Source organism: Arachis ipaensis, chromosome B8 (assembly GCF_059453495.1).
Source record: "Arachis ipaensis isolate K30076 ecotype BB chromosome B8, ASM5945349v1, whole genome shotgun sequence".
Taxonomy (NCBI): domain Eukaryota; kingdom Viridiplantae; phylum Streptophyta; class Magnoliopsida; order Fabales; family Fabaceae; genus Arachis; species Arachis ipaensis.
In genome coordinates this window covers 130,533,596-130,552,797 of record NC_142443.1, presented here as the reverse complement: position 1 = coordinate 130,552,797, position 19,202 = coordinate 130,533,596, and the positions used below count along the sequence as shown (strand labels likewise).

General features: G+C 36.5%; 4 protein-coding genes and 1 pseudogene across 4 annotated transcripts; all 5 read right to left on the bottom strand.

Annotated features, from left to right (window-relative positions):
* Window positions 1-69: 69 nt before the first annotated feature.
* Window positions 70-684, bottom strand: LOC107611549 (uncharacterized). Its single transcript, XM_088495817.1, has 2 exons — window positions 463-684; window positions 70-360 (listed from the first exon to the last, which is right to left on the bottom strand). Exons 1-2 carry the CDS (start codon window positions 682-684, stop codon window positions 70-72), a joined length of 513 nt encoding a protein of 170 aa, XP_088351943.1.
* A 3,792-nt stretch (window positions 685-4,476) lies between these two features.
* On the bottom strand, window positions 4,477-5,091 carry LOC148549862 (uncharacterized). The gene is made up of 2 exons (XM_088495816.1): window positions 4,870-5,091; window positions 4,477-4,767 (listed from the first exon to the last, which is right to left on the bottom strand). Exons 1-2 carry the CDS (start codon window positions 5,089-5,091, stop codon window positions 4,477-4,479), a joined length of 513 nt encoding a protein of 170 aa, XP_088351942.1.
* A 3,456-nt stretch (window positions 5,092-8,547) lies between these two features.
* On the bottom strand, window positions 8,548-9,141 carry LOC107611553 (uncharacterized). The gene has a single exon (XM_021108332.2). It carries the CDS (start codon window positions 9,139-9,141, stop codon window positions 8,548-8,550), a length of 594 nt encoding a protein of 197 aa, XP_020963991.2.
* Window positions 9,142-10,096: 955 nt separating this feature from the next.
* Window positions 10,097-10,638, bottom strand: LOC148549861 (glutathione S-transferase T3-like). The gene is made up of 2 exons (XM_088495815.1): window positions 10,617-10,638; window positions 10,097-10,506 (listed from the first exon to the last, which is right to left on the bottom strand). The coding sequence occupies exons 1-2, from the start codon at window positions 10,636-10,638 to the stop codon at window positions 10,097-10,099; spliced, it is 432 nt and encodes a 143-aa protein (XP_088351941.1).
* Window positions 10,639-11,319: 681 nt separating this feature from the next.
* LOC148549860 (uncharacterized) lies at window positions 11,320-14,918 on the bottom strand (annotated as a pseudogene).
* Window positions 14,919-19,202: the final 4,284 nt, after the last annotated feature.

The window sequence follows — 19,202 nt, the reverse complement described above, 5'->3', positions numbered from 1 at the left end:
AAGTACTATCGTTGCAACCCCACGATAACCACTCATGTACATACCTTTCCACGCCTTTGGACAATTTTTTCATTGCCAATGCATGCAGTCAATGCTACCCAACATGTCAGGGAAGCCACGACCCTCCGCCATTTGTAGCAGGTGTTGTACGTCATTTGGATTGGGTTTTTGCAAGTATTCATCCTCGAACACCGAAATGACACCTTCAACAAATTTTTCCAAGCATTCAATTGTAGTGCTCTCGCCTATGCGCACATAATCATCAACAGCATCAGTTGCTACGCCATATACTAACATCCGTATCGCAGCGGTACATTTCTGGAGTGGCGACAAACCTCTTCTTCCAGTTGCATCAACCCTCTGTTGAAAATACGGATAGACGGCTGAGAGAGCGTCTACTATCCAAAGGAACACATGTCTTCTCATTCAAAATCTCCGTCGAAAAATGTCAGCATTATACACCGGATCATCTGCAAAGTAATCTTGGAAAAGGCGATCATGTCCTGCTTCTCGATCTCTGTTGATCCATCTACGAGTAATTGGGATAGAGCTTCTATCGATATCTTCTTTTTCTGAATCTTCGAGTAAATACTCATCGATCCAATTATCTATGAGTGTGTTATCTTGCCGTCTTCTTTTGTCATACAAAGCCTCATTAAACATATCATCAAAATTTCTAGCCATATCTAGAAATGTAATTTTTAGTTCTCTTTCGAGGTGAGAAAGTAGAGTTGAAGTGGAGTTGCGGAGTCATTGATAGTTGATATTTATAAGTGTGTCTGCAGTAAGTACCTTAACGGCTAGTTAACGGCTAGTTCTGCAACGGCTAGTTTTGCAACGGCTACTTAACGGCTAGTTTTGCAACAGTCACTTTCATGAACAATAACGGCACAATAATATTGACTAATTTAAAAACTTACATAAAAAATAAATAAAACAAACTACATCACATACCAGTAATACGCAATAAAAATAAGAACATACTACATAACTCTACGAATATAAGGAACCATTAAGTAAACCACTTGGCGATTATTTTCTCACATGCAATCTCATGAAGAACTCGTCGTTTTTCACTCATTGTAGACGTTTCAGCATTAAGTATTTGCATATCCATCTCCCTTTCCCTTTCCTTGGCCATCCTTTCCATTTCCCTTTCTTTTGCTTTTATCTCCATTTCTTTAATATACCTCTGAGTTTGTAATTCTTGTTCTTTTATTGCCGCTTGAATTTGTAACTCCTTCTCTTTGATTGCCATCATCTTTGCTCTATGTTCCTTCTCCTCTTCTCTTTCTTTTTCCCTTTCCATTAGTTCCTTTTCTCTAACATTCTTAATATCTTCCATAAGAGATAATTTTTTGACAACTGATGATTTTCTTTTGCTAAAATCTTCAGACATCAGTGCTTTTCCCTTACCTTTTCGCTTGCTCTTCTTTGATTCTTGTGGGCGAACGGGAGAGTCCACACCGGGTTCGTCAGCCAATGGTGTTTCTGGGTTTGATGTGGATGAGTATGCTCCAGTTGCACTAACCTTGGTTCTCTTTGAGCCGCCACTTTGTGTAGGTAGTTGGCTTCTCCATTTTTGCTCCAACCGAAGCATGTTCCAATGCCTCTCAAAAGTGAATTTTTGACCATAATATGTGGAATAAAGTTTATAAGCCGACTCCTTTATATCATCAGCGTTCAAACCACTCCTTATGTTTCGACTAGCTTGATCGTAGCAACCAGCAAATTGTGCAACAGCCTTGTTGATCTTATACCATCGCTTCTTACATGCAACTACCCCCTTGTCATGTCGGAGCAAAATTCTACACAGTAGCTATAAATTTGACTCCAAATTGTTTCCCCCTTTTGATCAGTACCAATTACAGGGTCAGTTGAAACATTTAACCATGCACTGATCAGCATTTCATCCTCTTTCCAATGCCAGTGTTGAATACTATCTTGCCTCCGATCTTCAATATCATCATCATTGAGGTCGATAGCATCTAATCCACGAGGGTTGGCAAAATCTGAATATTGCGAATTTGGACTAGATTGTATAGGAGTCCGAGAGGATGGGTTAGAAGAGCCACCAACACCAGATGAGTTATGTCTTGATGCACTGAATTGAGTTGGAAACGGCAAGAAAGTTGGAGTAACATTTCCGATAGAGGGGTTAAATATGGATAAAAATGGAAAATGAGGTGTTTGTGAATTTTGATTTTGCGGTTGGAATATAGGAAATTGATTATTATAAGGAGTTTGAAAATTGAAATTAGAAAGATTTTGTGGATTTGGATTTTGAAATGTATTTGGTAGTGTGAAGTTTTGATTTGGAACTTGAGAGTTTGAGGTTTGAGATTGTTGGGTATTTGGAATTTGAGTAAAGTTTTGTAAGTAATTGAAGAAAGAGTTGAGTTGGTTTGGATCCATTTTTTCGAACAAAAAATAATAGTAGCACAATTTTAATTTTGTAAACTTGGAAGAAGATGAAGAAGAGTAGTAGAGAGTGTGAGAATAGAAGTGTATCTAAGTGGTATATATAGAGTAACAAAATATTAATTTATTAATAATAACGGTAACATAGTAACGGTTAGTTTCTAACGGCTATTTTTACAACGGCTAGTTTTGCAACGGCTAAATTAATATAACAATATAAATATAAATAATATTTAATATTAATTATGATATAAATAATAAATATAAATTATTAATTAAATAGAAATTTAATTATTTAATTAATTAATATAAATTATTAATTAAAATAAAATATCAATATTTAATATAATTAGTCATTATAATTATTATTAAATTAATTATTATTTAATTATATAATATAATTATTTAATTATTAATATAATTATTTAATTAATTAATATTTTATATAATTATTTATTTTTTATTTTACTTGCTATTTGGCAATTGTGTATTGGTTAATGGGAGTCCCCTTTCAGAGGGACTCCCTCGTTTTGAATTGCGTGAAGGAACTCAAGTGAGTTCCTCTCCAACGCCCCATCTCTCTTTTCTCTCTGACAACACAGTAGGAGGGCTCCAAATATTTGCCCGTTGGAGATGTTCTGACCATCTCCAGTAGGGAACTCATCCCAGTTCCTGTTTATAGCCCACCTGTCATAAAAAGTAACTCCACATCAGCTTTTGCGTCATAAACAGTAAATAGGAACTCAAAGCATCTCTATCTTCTCCATTAGGAGGAACTAACTTTAGTCCCTGTTGTGGTCCCACTTAATTAATTATTTTTTAATAATGTAATTTAAAAATTTAAATTTAAAAATAATTCACTATTAAAAGATATTAATATTAAATAAATTTATATATAACAATAATACACAATATATAATTCGGGATTACACTAATTTGTAAAATTACTTAATACAAAGAAAAACATAATTAAACTCTATAGTTGACGACAAGCATTGTGAAATTGCCTATGTGTTCAATCAAGTCCTCTTTCAATTGTCTATGATGCTGCCTATTTCGAAGTTGGGCATTTCTTTGGAGAAATTGATGGTATGGTACAAAATCTTCTTCTCCCAGCTGAGGTTGTGATAAGCCATTTTCAGCATCATCATACTCTAAGCCTTGAGCAAAATTTCCTGCATAAGTGTCTCTTTCATCCTCAACAATCATATTATGTAATATAATACAAGCTCTCATTATGTTGGCAAGCTTCTTCTTTTTCCAAAAACGAGCTGGACCACGTATAATTGCAAAGCGTGCTTGCAACATTCCGAATGCTCGTTCAACATCTTTTCTTTGCCCTTCTTGGTATTGTGCAAATAACTTGCGTTTCTCCCCTTGTGGCTTTGAGATTGATTTGACAAATGTGGCCCATTCAGGATAAATACCATCTGCTAAATAGTTTCACATTGTATAATTATGGGTAAAGTATACTTTTGTCCCTGAAGTTTGGTAAAAGTTTTAAAAATACCCCTAAGTTTTATTTTGTTTCAATTTTGTCCCAAAAGTTTTCGATTTGCATCAAATATACCCTCGACGGGTAAATTTTTAAAAAATTTAAGACCAATCTAACAATAATGCATGAAAATTATGCTTGATTTGCTTATGTTGAGGGTTGTTCTTATGAAATTGTTATTGAATTGGTCTTAAATTTTTTGAAAAATTAGCCGACAAGGGTATATTTGATGCAAATCGAAAACTTTTAGAACAAAATTGAAACAAAATAAAATAGAGAGGTATTTTTAAAATTTATGTCAAATATCAGGGACAAAGAATATACTTTACCCTATAATTATTACCATTAATAGTATAATTTACCTCCAGAGCACGATCATTTAGAATATCATCAAACACTGGAGAACGATCTAACACGTTGATATCGTTATTTGAACCAGAAACTCCAAAGAACTTATGCCATATCCAAAGGTCTGAAGATGCTACAACCTCAAGTACTATGATTTCAACCCCACGATAACCACTCATGTACATACCTTTCCACGTATTTGGACAATTTTTTCATTGCCAATGCATGCAGTCAATGCTACCCAACATGCCAGGGAAGCTACGACCCTCCGCCATTTGTAGCAGGCGTTGTACGTCATTTGGATTGGGTTTTCGCAAGTATTCATCCTCGAACACCGAAATGACACCTTCAACAAATTTTTCCAAGCATTCAATTGTAGTGCTCTCGCCTATGCGCACATAATCATCAACAGCATCAGCTGCTACGCCATATGCTAACATCTGTATCGCAGCGGTACATTTCTGGAGTGGCGACAAGCCTCTTCTTCCAGTTGCATCAACCCTCTATTGGAAATACGGATAGACGTCTGAGAGAGCGTCTACTATCCAAAGGAACACATGTCTTCTCATTCGAAATCTCCGTCGAAAAATGTCAGCATTATACACCGGATCATCTGCAAAGAAATCTTGGAAAAGGCGATCATGTCCTGCTTCTCGATCTCTGTTGATCCATCTACGAGTAATTGGGATAGAGCTTCTATCAATATTTTCTTCTTCTGAATCTTCGAGTAAATACTCATCGATCCAATTATCTATGAGTGTGTTATCTTGCCGTCTTCTTTTGTCATACAAAGCCTCATTAAACATATCATCAAAATTTCTAGCCATATCTAGAAATGTAATTTTTAGTTCTCTTTCGAGGTGAGAAAGAAGAGTTGAAGTGGAGTTGCGGAGTCATTGATAGTTGATATTTATAAGTGTGTCTGCAGTAAGTACCTTAACGGCTAGTTAACGGCTAGTTCTGCAACGGCTAGGTCTGCAACGGCTAGTTTTGCAACGGCTACTTAACGGCTAGTTTTGCAACAGTCACTTTCATGAACAATAACGGCACAATAATATTGACTAATTTAAAAACTTACATCAGAAATAAATAAAACAAACTACATCACATACCAGTAATACGCAATAAAAATAAGAACATACTACATAACTCTACGAATATAAAGAACCATTAAGTAAACCACTTGGCAATTATTTTCTCACATGCAATCTCATGAAGAGCTCGTCATTTTTCACTCATTGTAGACGTGTCAGCATTAAGTATTTGCATATCCATCTCCCTTTCCCTTTCCTTGGCCATCCTTTCCATTTCCCTTTCTTTTGCTTTTATCTCCATTTCTTTAATATACCTCTGAGTTTGTAATTCTTGTTCTTTCATTGCCGCTTGAATTTGTAACTCCTTCTCTTTGATTGCCATCATCTTTGCTCTATGTTCCTTCTCCTCTTCTCTTTATTTTTCCCTTTCCATTAGTTCCTTTTCTCTAACATTCTTAATATCTTCCATGAGAGATAATTTTTTGACAACCGATGATTTTCTTTTGCTAAAATCTTCAGACATCTGTGCTTTTCTCTTACCTTTTCGCTTGCTCTTCTTTGATCCTTGTGGGCGAACGGGAGAGTCCACACCGGGTTCGTCAGCCAACGGTGTTTCTGGGTTTGATGAGGATGAGTATGCTCCAGTTGCACTAACCTTGGTTCTCTTTGAGCCGCCACTCTGTGTAGTTAGTTGGCTTCTCCATTTTTGCTCCAGCCGAAGCATGTTCCAATGCCTCTCAAATGAATTTTTTACCATAATGTGTGGAATAAAGTTTATAAGCAAAATCCTTTATATCATCAGCATTCGAACCACTCCTTATATTTTGACTAGCTTGATCATAGCAACCAGCAAATTGTGCAACAGCCTTGTTGATCTTATACTATCGCTTCTTACATGCAACTACCCCCTTGTCATGTCGGAGCAAAATTTTACACAGTAGCTATGAATTTGACTCCAAATTGTTTCCCCCTTTTGATCAGTACCAACTACAGGGTCAGTTGAAATATTTAACCATGTACTGATCAGCATCTCATCCTCTTTCCAATGCCAGTGTTGAATACTATCTTGCCTCCAATCTTCAATATCATCATCATTGAGGTCGATAGCATCTAATCCACGAGGGTTGGCAAAATCTGAATATTGCGAATTTGGACTAGATTGTATAGGAGTCCGACAGGATGGGTTAGAAGAGCCACCAACACCAGATGAGTTATGTCTTGATGCACTGAATTGAGTTGAAAACGGCAAGAAAGTTGGAGTAACATTTCCGATAGAGGGGTTAAATATGGATAAAAATGGAAAATGGGGTATTTGTGAATTTTGATTTTGCGGTTGGAATATAGGAAATTGATTATTATAAGGAGCTTGAAAATTGAAATTTGAAAGATTTTGTGGATTTGGATTTTGAAATGTATTTGGTAGTGTGAAGTTTTGATTTGAAACTTGAGAGTTTGAGGTTTGAGATTGTTGGGTATTTGGAATTTGAGTAAAGTTTTGTAAGTAATTGAAGAAAGAGTTGAGTTGGTTTGGATCCATTTTTTCGAACAAAAAATAATAGTAGCACAATTTTAATTTTGTAAACTTGGAAGAAGATGAAGAAGAGTAGTAGAGAGTGTGAGAATAGAAGTGTATCTAAGTGGTATATATAGAGTAACAAAATATTAATTTATTAATAATAACGGTAACATAGTAACGGTTAGTTTCTAACGGCTATTTTTACAACGGCTAATTTTGCAACGGCTAAATTAATATAACAATATAAATATTAATTAAATAGAAATTTAATTATTTAATTATTATAATTATTAATAAATTAATTATAATTTAATTACTTAATTAATTATTAGTTAATTAATTAATATAAATTATTACATAAATAAAAATATCAATATTTAATATAATTAGTCATTATAATTATTATTAAATTAATTATTATTTAATTATATAATATAATTATTTAATTAATTAATATAATTATTTAATTAATTAATATTTTATATAATTATTTATTTTTTATTTTACTTGCCATTTGGCAATTGTGTATTGGTTAATGGGAGTCCCCTTTCAGAGGGACTCCCTCGTTTTGAATTGCGTGAAGGAACTCAAGTGAGTTCCTCTCCAACGCCCCATCTCTCTTTTCTCTCTGACAACACACTAGGAGGGCTCCAAATATTTGTCCGCTGGAGATGTTCTGACCATCTTCAGTAGGGAACTCATCCCAATTCCTGTTTATGGCCCACCTGTCATAAAAAGTAACTCCACATCAGCTTTTGCGTCATAAACAGTAAATAGGAACTCAAAGCATCTCTATCTTCTCCATTAGGAGGAATTAACTTTAGTCCCTGTTGTGGTCCCACTTAATTAATTAATTAAAATACTTGAAATTAATGTAATTAATTTTTTAATAATGTAATTTAAAATTTAAATTAAAACTAATTCACTATTAAAAGATATTAATATTAAATAAATTTATATATAACAATAATACACAATATATAATTCGGGATTACACTAATTTGTAAAATTACTTAATACAAAGAAAAACATAATTAAACTCTATAGTTGACGACAAGCATTGTGAAATTGCCATATGTGTTCAATCAAGTCCTCTTTCAATTGTCTATGCTGCTGCCTATTTCGAAGTTGGGCATTTCTTTGGAGAAATTGATGGTATGGTGCAAAATCTTCTTCTCCCAGTTGAGGTTGTGATAAGCCATTTTCAACATCATCATACTCTAAGCCTTGAGCAAAATTTCCTGCATAAGTGTCTCTTTCATCCTCAACAATCATATTATGCAATATAATACAAGCTCTCATTATGTTGGCAAGCTTCTTCTTCTTCCAAAAACGAGCTGGACCACGTATAATTGCAAAGCGTACTTGCAACACTCCGAACGCTTTCTTTGCTCTTCTTGGTATTGTGCAAATAACTTGTGTTTCTCCCCTTGTGGCTTTGAGATTGATTTGACAAATGTGGCACATTCAGGATAAATACCATCTGCTAAATAGTATCCCATTGTATAATCATTACCATTAATAGTATAATTTACCTCTGGAGTACGATCATTTAGAATATCTTTAAACACTGGAGAACGATCAAACACGTTGATATCGTTATTTGAACCAGAAACTCTAAAGAACGCATGCCATATCCAAATGTCTGAAGATGCTACAACCTCAAGTAGTATGGTTGCAACCCCATGATAACCACTCATGTACATACCTTTCCACGTCTTTGGACAATTTTTTCATTGCCAATGCATGCAGTCAATGCTACCCAACATGCCAGGGAAGCCACGACCCTCCGCCATTTGTAGCAGGCGTTGTACGTCATTTGGATTGGGTTTTCGCAAGTATTCATCCTCGAACACCGAAATGACACCTTCAACAAATTTTTCCAAGCATTCAATTGTAGTGCTCTCGCCTATGCACACATAATCATCAACAGCATCAGCTGCTACGCCATATGCTAACATCCGTATCGCAGCGGTACATTTCTGGAGTGCCGACAAGCCTCTTCTTCCATTTGCATCAACCCACTGTTGGAAATACGGATAGACGTCTGAGAGAGCGTCTACTATCCGAAGGAACACATGTCTTCTCATTCGAAATCTCCGTCGAAAAATGTCAGCATTATACACCGGATCATCTGCAAAGTAATCTTGGAAAAGGTGATCATGTCCTGCTTCTCGATCTCTGTTGATCCATCTACGAGTAATTGGGATAGAGCTTCTATCGATATCTTCTTCTTCTGAATCTTCGAGTAAATACTCATCGATCCAATTATCTATGAGTGTGTTATCTTGCCGTCTTCTTTTGCCATACAAAGCCTCATTAAACATATCATCAAAATTTCTAGCCATATCTAGAAATGTAATTTTTAGTTCTCTTTCGAGGTGAGAAAGTAGAGTTGAAGTGGAGTTGCGGAGTCATTGATAGTTGATATTTATAAGTGTGTCTGCAGTAAGTACCTTAACGGCTAGTTAACGGCTAGTTCTGCAATGGCTAGTTCTGCAACGGCTAGTTTTGCAACGGCTACTTAACGACTAGTTTTGCAACAGTCACTTTCATGAACAATAACGGCACAATAATATTGACTAATTTAAAAGCTTACATTAGAAATAAATAAAACAAACTACATCACATACCAGTAATACGCAATAAAAATAAGAACATACTACATAACTCTACGAATATAAGGAACCATTAAGTAAACCACTTGGCGATTATTTTCTCACATGTAATCTCATGAAGAGCTCGTCGTTTTTCACTCATTGTAGATGTGTCAGCATTAAGTATTTGCATATCCATCTCCCTTTCCCTTTCCTTGGCCATCCTTTCCATTTCCCTTTCTTTTGCTTTTATCTCCATTTCTTTAATATACCTCTGACTTTGTAATTCTTGTTCTTTCATTGCCGCTTGAATTTGTAACTCCTTCTCTTTGATTGCCATCATCTTTGCTCTATGTTCCTTCTCCTCTTCTCTTTCTTTTTCTCTTTCCATTAGTTCCTTTTCTCTAACATTCTTAATATCTTCCATGAGAGATAATTTTTTGACAACCGATGATTTTCTTTCGCTAAAATCTTCAGACATCTGTGCTTTTCCCTTACCTTTTTGCTTGCTCTTCTTTGATCCTTGTGGGTGAACGGGAGAGTCCACACCGGGTTCGTCAGTCAACGGTGTTTCTGGGTTTGATGAGGATGAGTATGCTCCAGTTGCACTAACCTTGGTTCTCTTTGAGCCGCCACTCTGTGTAGGTAGTTAGCTTCTCCATTTTTGCTCCAACCGAAGCATGTTCTAATGCCTCTCAAAAGTGAATTTTTGACCATAATGTGTGGAATAAAGTTTATAAGCCAACTCCTTTATATCATCAGCGTTCGAACCATTCCTTATGTTTCGACTAGCTTGATCGTAGCAACCAGCAAATTGTGCAACAATTTTCTTGATCTTATACCATCGTTTCTTACATGAAACTACCCTCCTTGTCATGTCAGGGCAAAATTCTACACAGTAGCTATGAATTCGACTCCAAAATATTTTCCCCTTTTGATCGGTACGAACTATAGGGTCAGTTGAAACATTTAACCATGCACTGATCAGCATCTCATCCTCTTTCCAATGCCAATGTTGAATACTATCTTGCCTCCGATCTTCAATATCATCATCATTGAGGTCGATAGCATCTAATCCACGAGTGTTGGCAAAATCTGAATATTACGAATTTGGACTAGATTGTATATGAGTCTGAGAGGATGGGTTAGAAGAGCCACCAACACCAGATGAGTTATGTCTTGATGCACTGAATTGAGTTGGAAACGGCAAGGAAGTTGGAGTAACATTTCCGATAGAGGGGTTAAATGTGGATGAAAATGGAAAATTGGGTGTTAGTGAATTTTGATTTTGCGGTTGGAATATAGGAAATTGATTATTATAAGGAGTTTGAAAATTGAAATTAGAAAGATTTTGTGGATTTGGATTTTGAAATGTATTTGGTAGTGTGAAGTTTTGCTTTGGAACTTGAGAGTTTGAGGTTTGAGATTGTTGGGTATTTGGAATTTGAGGAAAGTTTTGTAAATAATTGAAGAAAGAGTTGAGTTGGTTTGGATCCATTTTTTCGAACAAAAATAATAGTAGCAGAATTTTGATTTTGTAAACTTGGAAGAAGATGAAGAAGAGTAGTAGAGAGTGTGAGAATAGAAGTGTATGTAACACCCTAACTACCACAGCTCACGCTTCCAGCTGCGCGACTCTGATAGCTCGGACATTACGACGACACTTATACTATTTAATATTAAAATATGAGCCTGTTTAAAACTTTAAACCGCAAAGCCGCTCCAAAAATACTTTTGTTCGATAACGTACATCAATAGATACCATACAACTCACATAGACTCATAAAGAGTACATCCATATATATAAACATACATATATATAAGTAATATTACAACCATAATCCAATACAATTCCTATCCCTCTTACAGATTATATCAAGATAGAGGTGAGGGTACAATAAACCATAACTAAACAATACAGAGCATCACAACAACAACTAGATAAGCTCTTCGTAACTTCTGCGCCCATATCCTGAAAAGGGAAAAATGTAGGGGGGTGAGAACATCATCCTCGAAAGGGTTCTCAGTAGAGGATTTTTGGGAATTACTGTAATAGGATACGTGAGTATAAACCGTACCAGTGATTAATAACCGTCTTATGCCTCCTTTTCAAAAACAACGGTTTACAATAAAAGTAAAGTCGGAAATCTTTTCTGAAAGAGGAACCATTCAATTCTCAACAACTCAAAAGCCTTTCAAAACGATTTATCTATGCTGAAACAAAATAACCTTTCATATTTTATTCCAAACCAGAAACACAAAACCGAAATCAACCATCGGTTCATCTCATTCCAATCACGGCCCTAGGCCCAAACAATCCAACCATCAACCAATCACCACAGTCCAACAGAGTCCCAGTAGCAAACACAAATAGGAAGATGCAAGCACAAACAAACAGTTATTGCAAGTAGAACAATTAGCAATTAATTACATAGGCACACCAAGTATAATATGCACACCCAAACAATGTCACATAGATGCATATGATGCATGCCTGTCCCTAGTGGCTGATGATATCATATGTTGGTTATATAGCCAACCCGACACGTCCTGGTAGCTAACCATGGACAGAAACACCCATCGCGGAGCAAGTAGGTTTGAGCTACAACCCCATTGCTACTACCCGCTCAACCCAGAGCCAGTGGAATAACCACTACTGCGGCTACTACCCAGGCGGGTGTTTAACAGCTCAACCTAGAGCGAGTGGAATCACCACTACTACCGCTACTACCCAGGCGTCACAGTCTCTGACCTGGAGCAAGTGGGATGAACCACAACCCTTGCTACTACCCAGGTATCTCAAGCATATATTCATTCAGTCCCAGTCATGGATCAACATCCATCTCAGCCATCCGGCTTAAGTTCATAATTCATAGTCAGCCATACGGCCCATAACTCATTCAGCAATCAGCCATAAATCAATATCTTACACAGCCATTCCGGCTCACGGTTCAATTCAGAACCAGCCATTATTCATAATCATACACAGCCATTCCGGCCCATAACAAAACAGCACTTTCACCATTCAACATCGTCGAATTCATAAAACCGGCATTTAAGCCTCAAATCACTTTTCTCAAGCCATTTCACTTTGAAATCAAATTTCAACTCTTTTCAGCCTTGGCTTTAAAGATCTAATTTCTCAAATCATCTCAGGCTCATAAGCCAAATTTACTCAAAGTAAGTTCCCTTTTTAAAACAAAACCGCTCTCGACATCCTCTTTCCAAGACTTCCAAAACCATGGAAAGTTAAAGATTCAATTTGGGAACAATCAAAATCACCCATTCCACAATGGGATTTTATAACAAAATTTCTCGGCAGAGTCCCAAGTCTTTAGGGGAGAATAACATAACTCATTTCGCCAAATTCATTTAAAATTATTAAAACATTGGCTTTCTAATTTGAGTAAGAAAATAGGATCTAAGCCAAACCAAGTCATGTAATCATTTACTTCTTTCAAAGCCGTTTCCTTTACTTAGGCAAAACCAACTTCAACCCCCATGATAATTCTAGAACGTTTCAACTGTTCAAAATTGTTTTAGTCTTGCAAGAATTCAGAATTCAAAGAGTACTTAAAACCTTTCTCAAAACATTTCAAAATGAAACTTGTCAATAGACATTCAGGTTCTTTCAAAGTCATTGAAACTTCTTTAATTGAAACTCCTAAGTCAAATTCAAAGGCATAAACCCTTTTCACATCCAAACAGCTTTAAAACACAAGTTTCATCTAAATAACCTTCTCATGAAAGAGATACAATGCCTTTCTTAAGAAGCAAGACTAAATCACAATTTTCTCTTTATTAATTCATTTCGAAAGCATGAATCATCCTTTTCTCGATAATTCAAATAAAATAGTAGAAGTCTTTAACTCATCATTTTCCAGACAATATTTCAATAAAGACTCGAATTTTATAGAAATTTCGGCAGCACCTCCCCTAAAACTTGGACTTTTGCCACCCGGTTCGGGTCCCAACTAAACCGTTTCTCATTCCTTTTCAACAGCTCAAACCAGAAATCAATTCAAAAGCAAGCTAAATCCAACAGTCGCCTCAATGGCATACCTCAAGGAAACCATTTCAAAAATCAACTCAATATCAACCGATTTAACTCATTTATAAAACTTTAAAGAATCGGTTAAGCAATAAATCATTTATCAAAGCCAGAGCAACTAAAGCAACCCAGGCTGAATTTCAAGAGCATTCTATCTTTCACATCATCAAAATAATTGACTCAATTCAAACCAATCCTCAACGGGTTAAACTCATTTCAAATATTTAAAGAATCAACTTCAAACATTACATTTCACAAGCCACACAACAATTCAGCCAAACCAACATCCATAGTCATTCGAGTCAATCAATTGATACATAAGGCAGATACAATCACCAAGTACACAATATCTCACATCAGTACCCATATGTAATAATTCCAATAATAAACTATAGTTTTTGGAAAACGCCCCTACCTCAAAACGCAAATTCCATAACCCAAACGCGTCACATAATCCTTTCCGCATCGACCCGAGATTAACAATCAAAATCCCGGCAGCCAAAACCTCAGTTCCAAGCCATTTTCGCATCAGTCTCAACACTCTAATCGCAACATACAACAACCGAAACTCAATCGTATAGTAATTAACGCCACAAACCTCAGCGTGAGATAACAGAATAGTAGCCAAAAGACTTTCAAACCGAAAATGCTTACCGAACCGAAAAAGGAACGGCTGAACCGAAGCAGCGGCGGTCTCCGAACTGGTTTGGCGGCAGCCCGGTAGCCACCTCAAGCGGCAGCGGCGACGAATTCCGATCACGATAACTGAAACCAACATGCAGTGACCATAATATCCTCGGAATTCAAAAGGACGGAGGCTAATGACAAGGCCCTTACCGGCAGAATTTTCCGGCGACGGCAACAGGGGCATTTTCCGGCCGCAAAGGCTTACCGGCGCAACTCAACACAGAACCAAAAAGAGCGGTGACAACCTCCAACGACTCCGGTGAGTTCCCTCAACGACGGTGATGGCCGGAACCCCGGCGGCGCTAACGGCGGCAGGAACAGCGCCGTTGGCTTCGCACAGCACGGATCAGCAGCGGTCCTTGGGCAGTGACGCGCGACGGGACGCACGGCCTCCCTCTCCCCGCAGCTCTCTCTCTCTCTCATCTCGTGAACGTGTCCCTCTCGGGATTCAGTTGCTGCAACACTTCCTATCTGGCCGCGACTCATGGTGGCGATAGCAGCGCCGTTGGAAGACATGGAAGCAGTGGCGACGACTAGGACGGCGCAACGAGCAGCGGCTCCGAGATCTCCAGCGACGGAATCGGGTGATGGGTGGCAGAACCGCGACCGGGAAGGGATGAACGGGGCAGCTTCGATGGCAGCGCTCCTCGCGTGCGGCAGTCCGGCAGTCACAGCGGCAGTACCCAGCCGGCGGCGCTAAGCCCTTACCCCTCTCCTTCTCTCCTTCTGGATCAGTCTCCATTCCTAATTTCCCGTTTCTTTCTTTCATGCTTCTGTGTGTGTGGCATCGCTGAGAGGGTGAGAGGGAAACATGTAGGGGTGTGGCTGCTGGGTTTGGGGGAAGGGGATTTTTCGGCGGCTAGGTTAATAGGTTGGAGGGTGTGTGTGTGTGTAAATTAGGGTTAGGGGCAATATAGTAAGTTCACATAAAATTGAGAATAATATAGTAATTGAAACCCAAATTAAATCCAACACTAGATGTATATAGAAAATACTATTTGCTCATCAATTTCACAAATTATTTTCCGTAAAATGCCCAAATCAAAATAATTAGAAATAATATAATTAAACCCCTTTATTTTTCCAAAGTAGCAGTATTAATATTTAAAATATTACTTATCTAGTCCAAATTATATAAAATCCTTATTATTTCACAACTATTGACTTTATAATTTGAATATAGGAAATAATCCAATAATTATAAAATTGGATAATAATCATAACTTATCTCAAGTTCAATAAATCAAAACTTGCCTTAATTATCCTTAATAAAATAATCTCTGAAATTAAGGCTATAAATAACTATATGATTTGAGACTTGATCATAATAAGAATTTTCAAAAGTTCTGGGCCTTACATTCTACCCACCTTATAAAAATTTTCGCCCTCGAAAATTGATACAAAATCAAAGAAATTCCATAACCGTTCACCCTTGAACACATTTAAGGAAGAAGCAAAAATATCTCAAAATATAATCATATATACACTTTTTCAAATACTTTGATTGTTAGAAGCATAAGGAGGCAAAGGTAGGAGCATAGTCGCAAAGCAAACATTACAAGATAGGCTCAATGCAAAAGGTGACATGGTTCAAGCAGGTGATAGTAAAGCAAGGCATCGAAGGCTATAAAACATGATGGGGTTAAAACGACGTGCTTATCATCCGCACACTAATCTCATATCAACCTCAAGGCTTCAACTTTCTAACCTCATCAGGCACTTTTCAACCTCATAGCCAATCATAAGCCTAACACCCGCAAGCTCGTTTGCAAGGGACAAAACACCCACAACTCATCATAATATTACACACCTACCGCTTCACCTTTCATATACACATATCACGTCTTAAAGAACTAGTGCATCGCGTCACTACGTCTACAAGTCGCACGTGATGTCAAAACAATTCTCGAGTCTACTCAGAAGAATACGAGGTCTTAAAAAAAGAGACAAATGTCAAGGACAATACTCATAGATTTGAAGGAATATATCCAATTCCAGATGAACAAGGATGTTCAAACAATGAAGTTTGCTAGAAATAGATCAATTGACAACTTCAAAGATAACCCTTGGATAAAAAAAAAGTTCAACAAGATCAATAGGAAGAAAACCAGCGCACCAGTTTGAAACAAACTCAAGCCAAGTCGAAGAAGTATAAGGTTTACACAAGAGAATATTTCAAACCCAAGGCAAAGCTCACAGAACTCAAGAGCACAATTACAAATACTTTCGAATACATTGTTCATGAAGGAACCGAAACTTGCGGAAAAACCACTTCGCAGTCTAAAAGAAAGGTTAAGTGACAAACATTCTCCAAGAGAATAACAAAAGCAATAACGTGGCTTTGCTGTAATACAATTTTATGTTGAAACAGATCATGTAGAATTCTAAAAACAAGGTGCACACAAGTTTGGCTAAAAGCTAAAATATTTCCTCAAATATTTTAGAAAGATAATTAGGTGCACAACTTAACCAAAGGCAATCATAAAACTCAAAAAAGAAATCAAATGCTTGTTCAAAAATTCTCAAAGTTCATATTCAAACAAGCGTGTATAAAATCATGGCAAAGACGAAAGAGAAAATTAAACTCTTTTTAGAAAAGAAACTCCGAAGTAAAATTTGCTTACAATTTGGTAAAGGAAATAAGTGGTGCGTTACAAACGGACAGGTTTCCATTAAACCACGAAGCTATTCAAAACTTCATTTAAAATAGCACATGCCAACTTAAAATCAACTTTGTCAAAATTGAACAATGGTTTCAATATCCATCAAGCAACAGAAAATAAATTCCGTTTAATATTTCTTCAAAGAGGATTCAAAACCCATTTAACCAAGGCTCAAAACAAGACTCCAAAAGTGTTCTTGAAATCACCATCTCAGAAGAACATCCAAATAGTTTAAGATGTACTAAAAAGGAGTCAAGCCTTGCAAGAAAGGATCTTAAATTAAAAATAGTCCAAACAAGATCCACTAGACATGAAACATTAAACAAGTTTTAAATTGATCCAAAAGAATACAAAAGTCATAGAAAAAGACAACTCAATCATTTGTAATTTCTCAATGATAAAATTTTTGACTAAAAACTCTTGTAGAGATAATGAGAGAATAAACAATGCACTAACTTGAAACGAATCAAACTGACTCTCATAAGGATGAGATCCACAAGAGAGGACAAACCAAGATCAATGGTAATGTTTACAAGATGTAAAAGATTAGTTAAAAACAAGGTCACGTATGACATTCATAGAGGTGAAAAGCTTAAGAAGGAACGAGTCCGTTCATAAGAAGAAAGCTATGAGTCCAACATTTTCAAAAGAACAACAATGGCATAAACCATGTAGTATGCTAAATCAGGCTCAAATCAAAATAAATTAAGTAAGGTTTATCAAATGAAACTCAACCGGGATAAAAGCGAGAAATCCCCTTTCTTTCTAGAATTTTGAAAAATACCCCAAATACATAATCAAATGAAGATGTGCATTGGCACTATAGTAGATTTACGAGAAAGTCAAATTGTATTTGAAGTAAATGCAGTTCCGCAAACCAGTAAAAGTACAAGTGATGTATTAGAAATAAATAGTTGTTAAACTGTATAAAAAAATCTCCAAAGTTTCACATATAGATAAGTGTATATCTAGTCAACAGCAATTTTTTTTTTAAATCTCAAAATTAGCTGTAATCACTGTCAAATAAGAGGAAAACTGAATCAACAAGTTCTCTAAGAATGAACTCAGAACCCGGAGTTAAAAGTCACAGCACATTAAGACAAGTTCAAGGCTATATCAAAGAATACTTGAATCAAGAAGAACTCAAACAGAGGAAGACAGATGCATCAAGGATTCCAAACAAGCATATGCAACTAAGGTCAAACAAGAATGCATATGAATAGAGAAATAGAGTGGAAACATCAAATTACTTTTCAAGAGGAGTACCAAACAAGAACTTCAAGTTAGGATATGAAAGAACAGGTCGACTCGAATAGAATTCAAGACACACAACTGAATAGCCTCGAGAAAAAGTTTCTAACGTTCCCAAAACCCGCGATTCGCTTTACTCAAAACTCGTATTTCATCTATGATAACCTATCAGTACCTTCATGTACATAATTCACTAGTATTAAGCCGGCCAAACATAATATCAGGAATTATGCAATGCAAGACTAACAACGTTAAATCAATAGACCGTCATGTGCATAAAGCTCTAATCCTCGTCATTCGACAAGACCTAATACATGACAAACACTTAGAGTATGCAATTGAAGCATAGTCAGTCCATTCCTCAGGCTCTACAGGAAGAACTGCTCTGATACTATAATGTAACACCCTAACTACCACAGCTCACGCTTCCGGCTGCGCGACTCTGATAGCTCGGACATTACGACGACACTTATACTATTTAATATTAAAATATGAGCCTGTTTAAAACTTTAAACCGCAAATCCGCTCCAAAAATACTTTTGTTCGATAACGTACATCAATAGATACCATACAACTCACATAGACTCATAAAGAGTACATCCATATATATAAACATACATATATATAAGTAATATTACAACCATAATCCAATACAATTCCTATCCCTCTTACAGATTATATCAAGATAGAGGCGAGGGTACAATAAACCATAACTAAACAATACAGAGCATCACAACAACAACTAGATAAGCTCTTCGTAACTTCTGCGCCCATATCCTGAAAAGGGAAAAATGTAGGGGGGGTAAGAACATCATCCTCGAAAGGGTTCTCAGTAGAGGGTTTTTGGGAATTACTGTAATAGGATACGTGAGTATAAACCGTACCAGTGATTAATAACCGTCTTATGCCTCCTTTTCAAAAACAACGGTTTACAATAAAAGTAAAGTCGGAAATCTTTTCTGAAAGAGGAACCATTCAATTCTCAACAACTCAAAAGCCTTTCAAAACGATTTATCTATGCTGAAACAAAATAGCCTTTCATATTTTATTCCAAACCAGAAACACAAAACCGAAATCAACCATCGGTTCATCTCATTCCAACCACGGCCCTAGGCCCAAACAATCCAACCATCAACCAA

What these genes read in the sequence shown, in the direction of transcription:
- LOC107611553 (XM_021108332.2), bottom strand. Translation starts at nt 9,141, where the DNA reads ATGTTTAATGAGGCTTTGTATGGCAAAAGAAGACGGCAAGATAACACA.
- LOC148549862 (XM_088495816.1), bottom strand. Translation starts at nt 5,091, where the DNA reads ATGGCTAGAAATTTTGATGATATGTTTAATGAGGCTTTGTATGACAAA. An exon ending in ATTTCTTTGCAGATGATCCG is followed by an intron (nt 4,768 to 4,869) that starts GTGTATAATGCT and finishes TATTTCCAATAG; the next exon opens with AGGGTTGATGCAACTGGAAG.
- LOC107611549 (XM_088495817.1), bottom strand. Translation starts at nt 684, where the DNA reads ATGGCTAGAAATTTTGATGATATGTTTAATGAGGCTTTGTATGACAAA. An exon ending in ATTACTTTGCAGATGATCCG is followed by an intron (nt 361 to 462) that starts GTGTATAATGCT and finishes TATTTTCAACAG; the next exon opens with AGGGTTGATGCAACTGGAAG.
- LOC148549861 (XM_088495815.1), bottom strand. Translation starts at nt 10,638, where the DNA reads ATGTTACTCCAACTTCCTTGCC. An exon ending in GTTACTCCAACTTCCTTGCC is followed by an intron (nt 10,507 to 10,616) that starts GTTTCCAACTCA and finishes CGTAATATTCAG; the next exon opens with ATTTTGCCAACACTCGTGGA.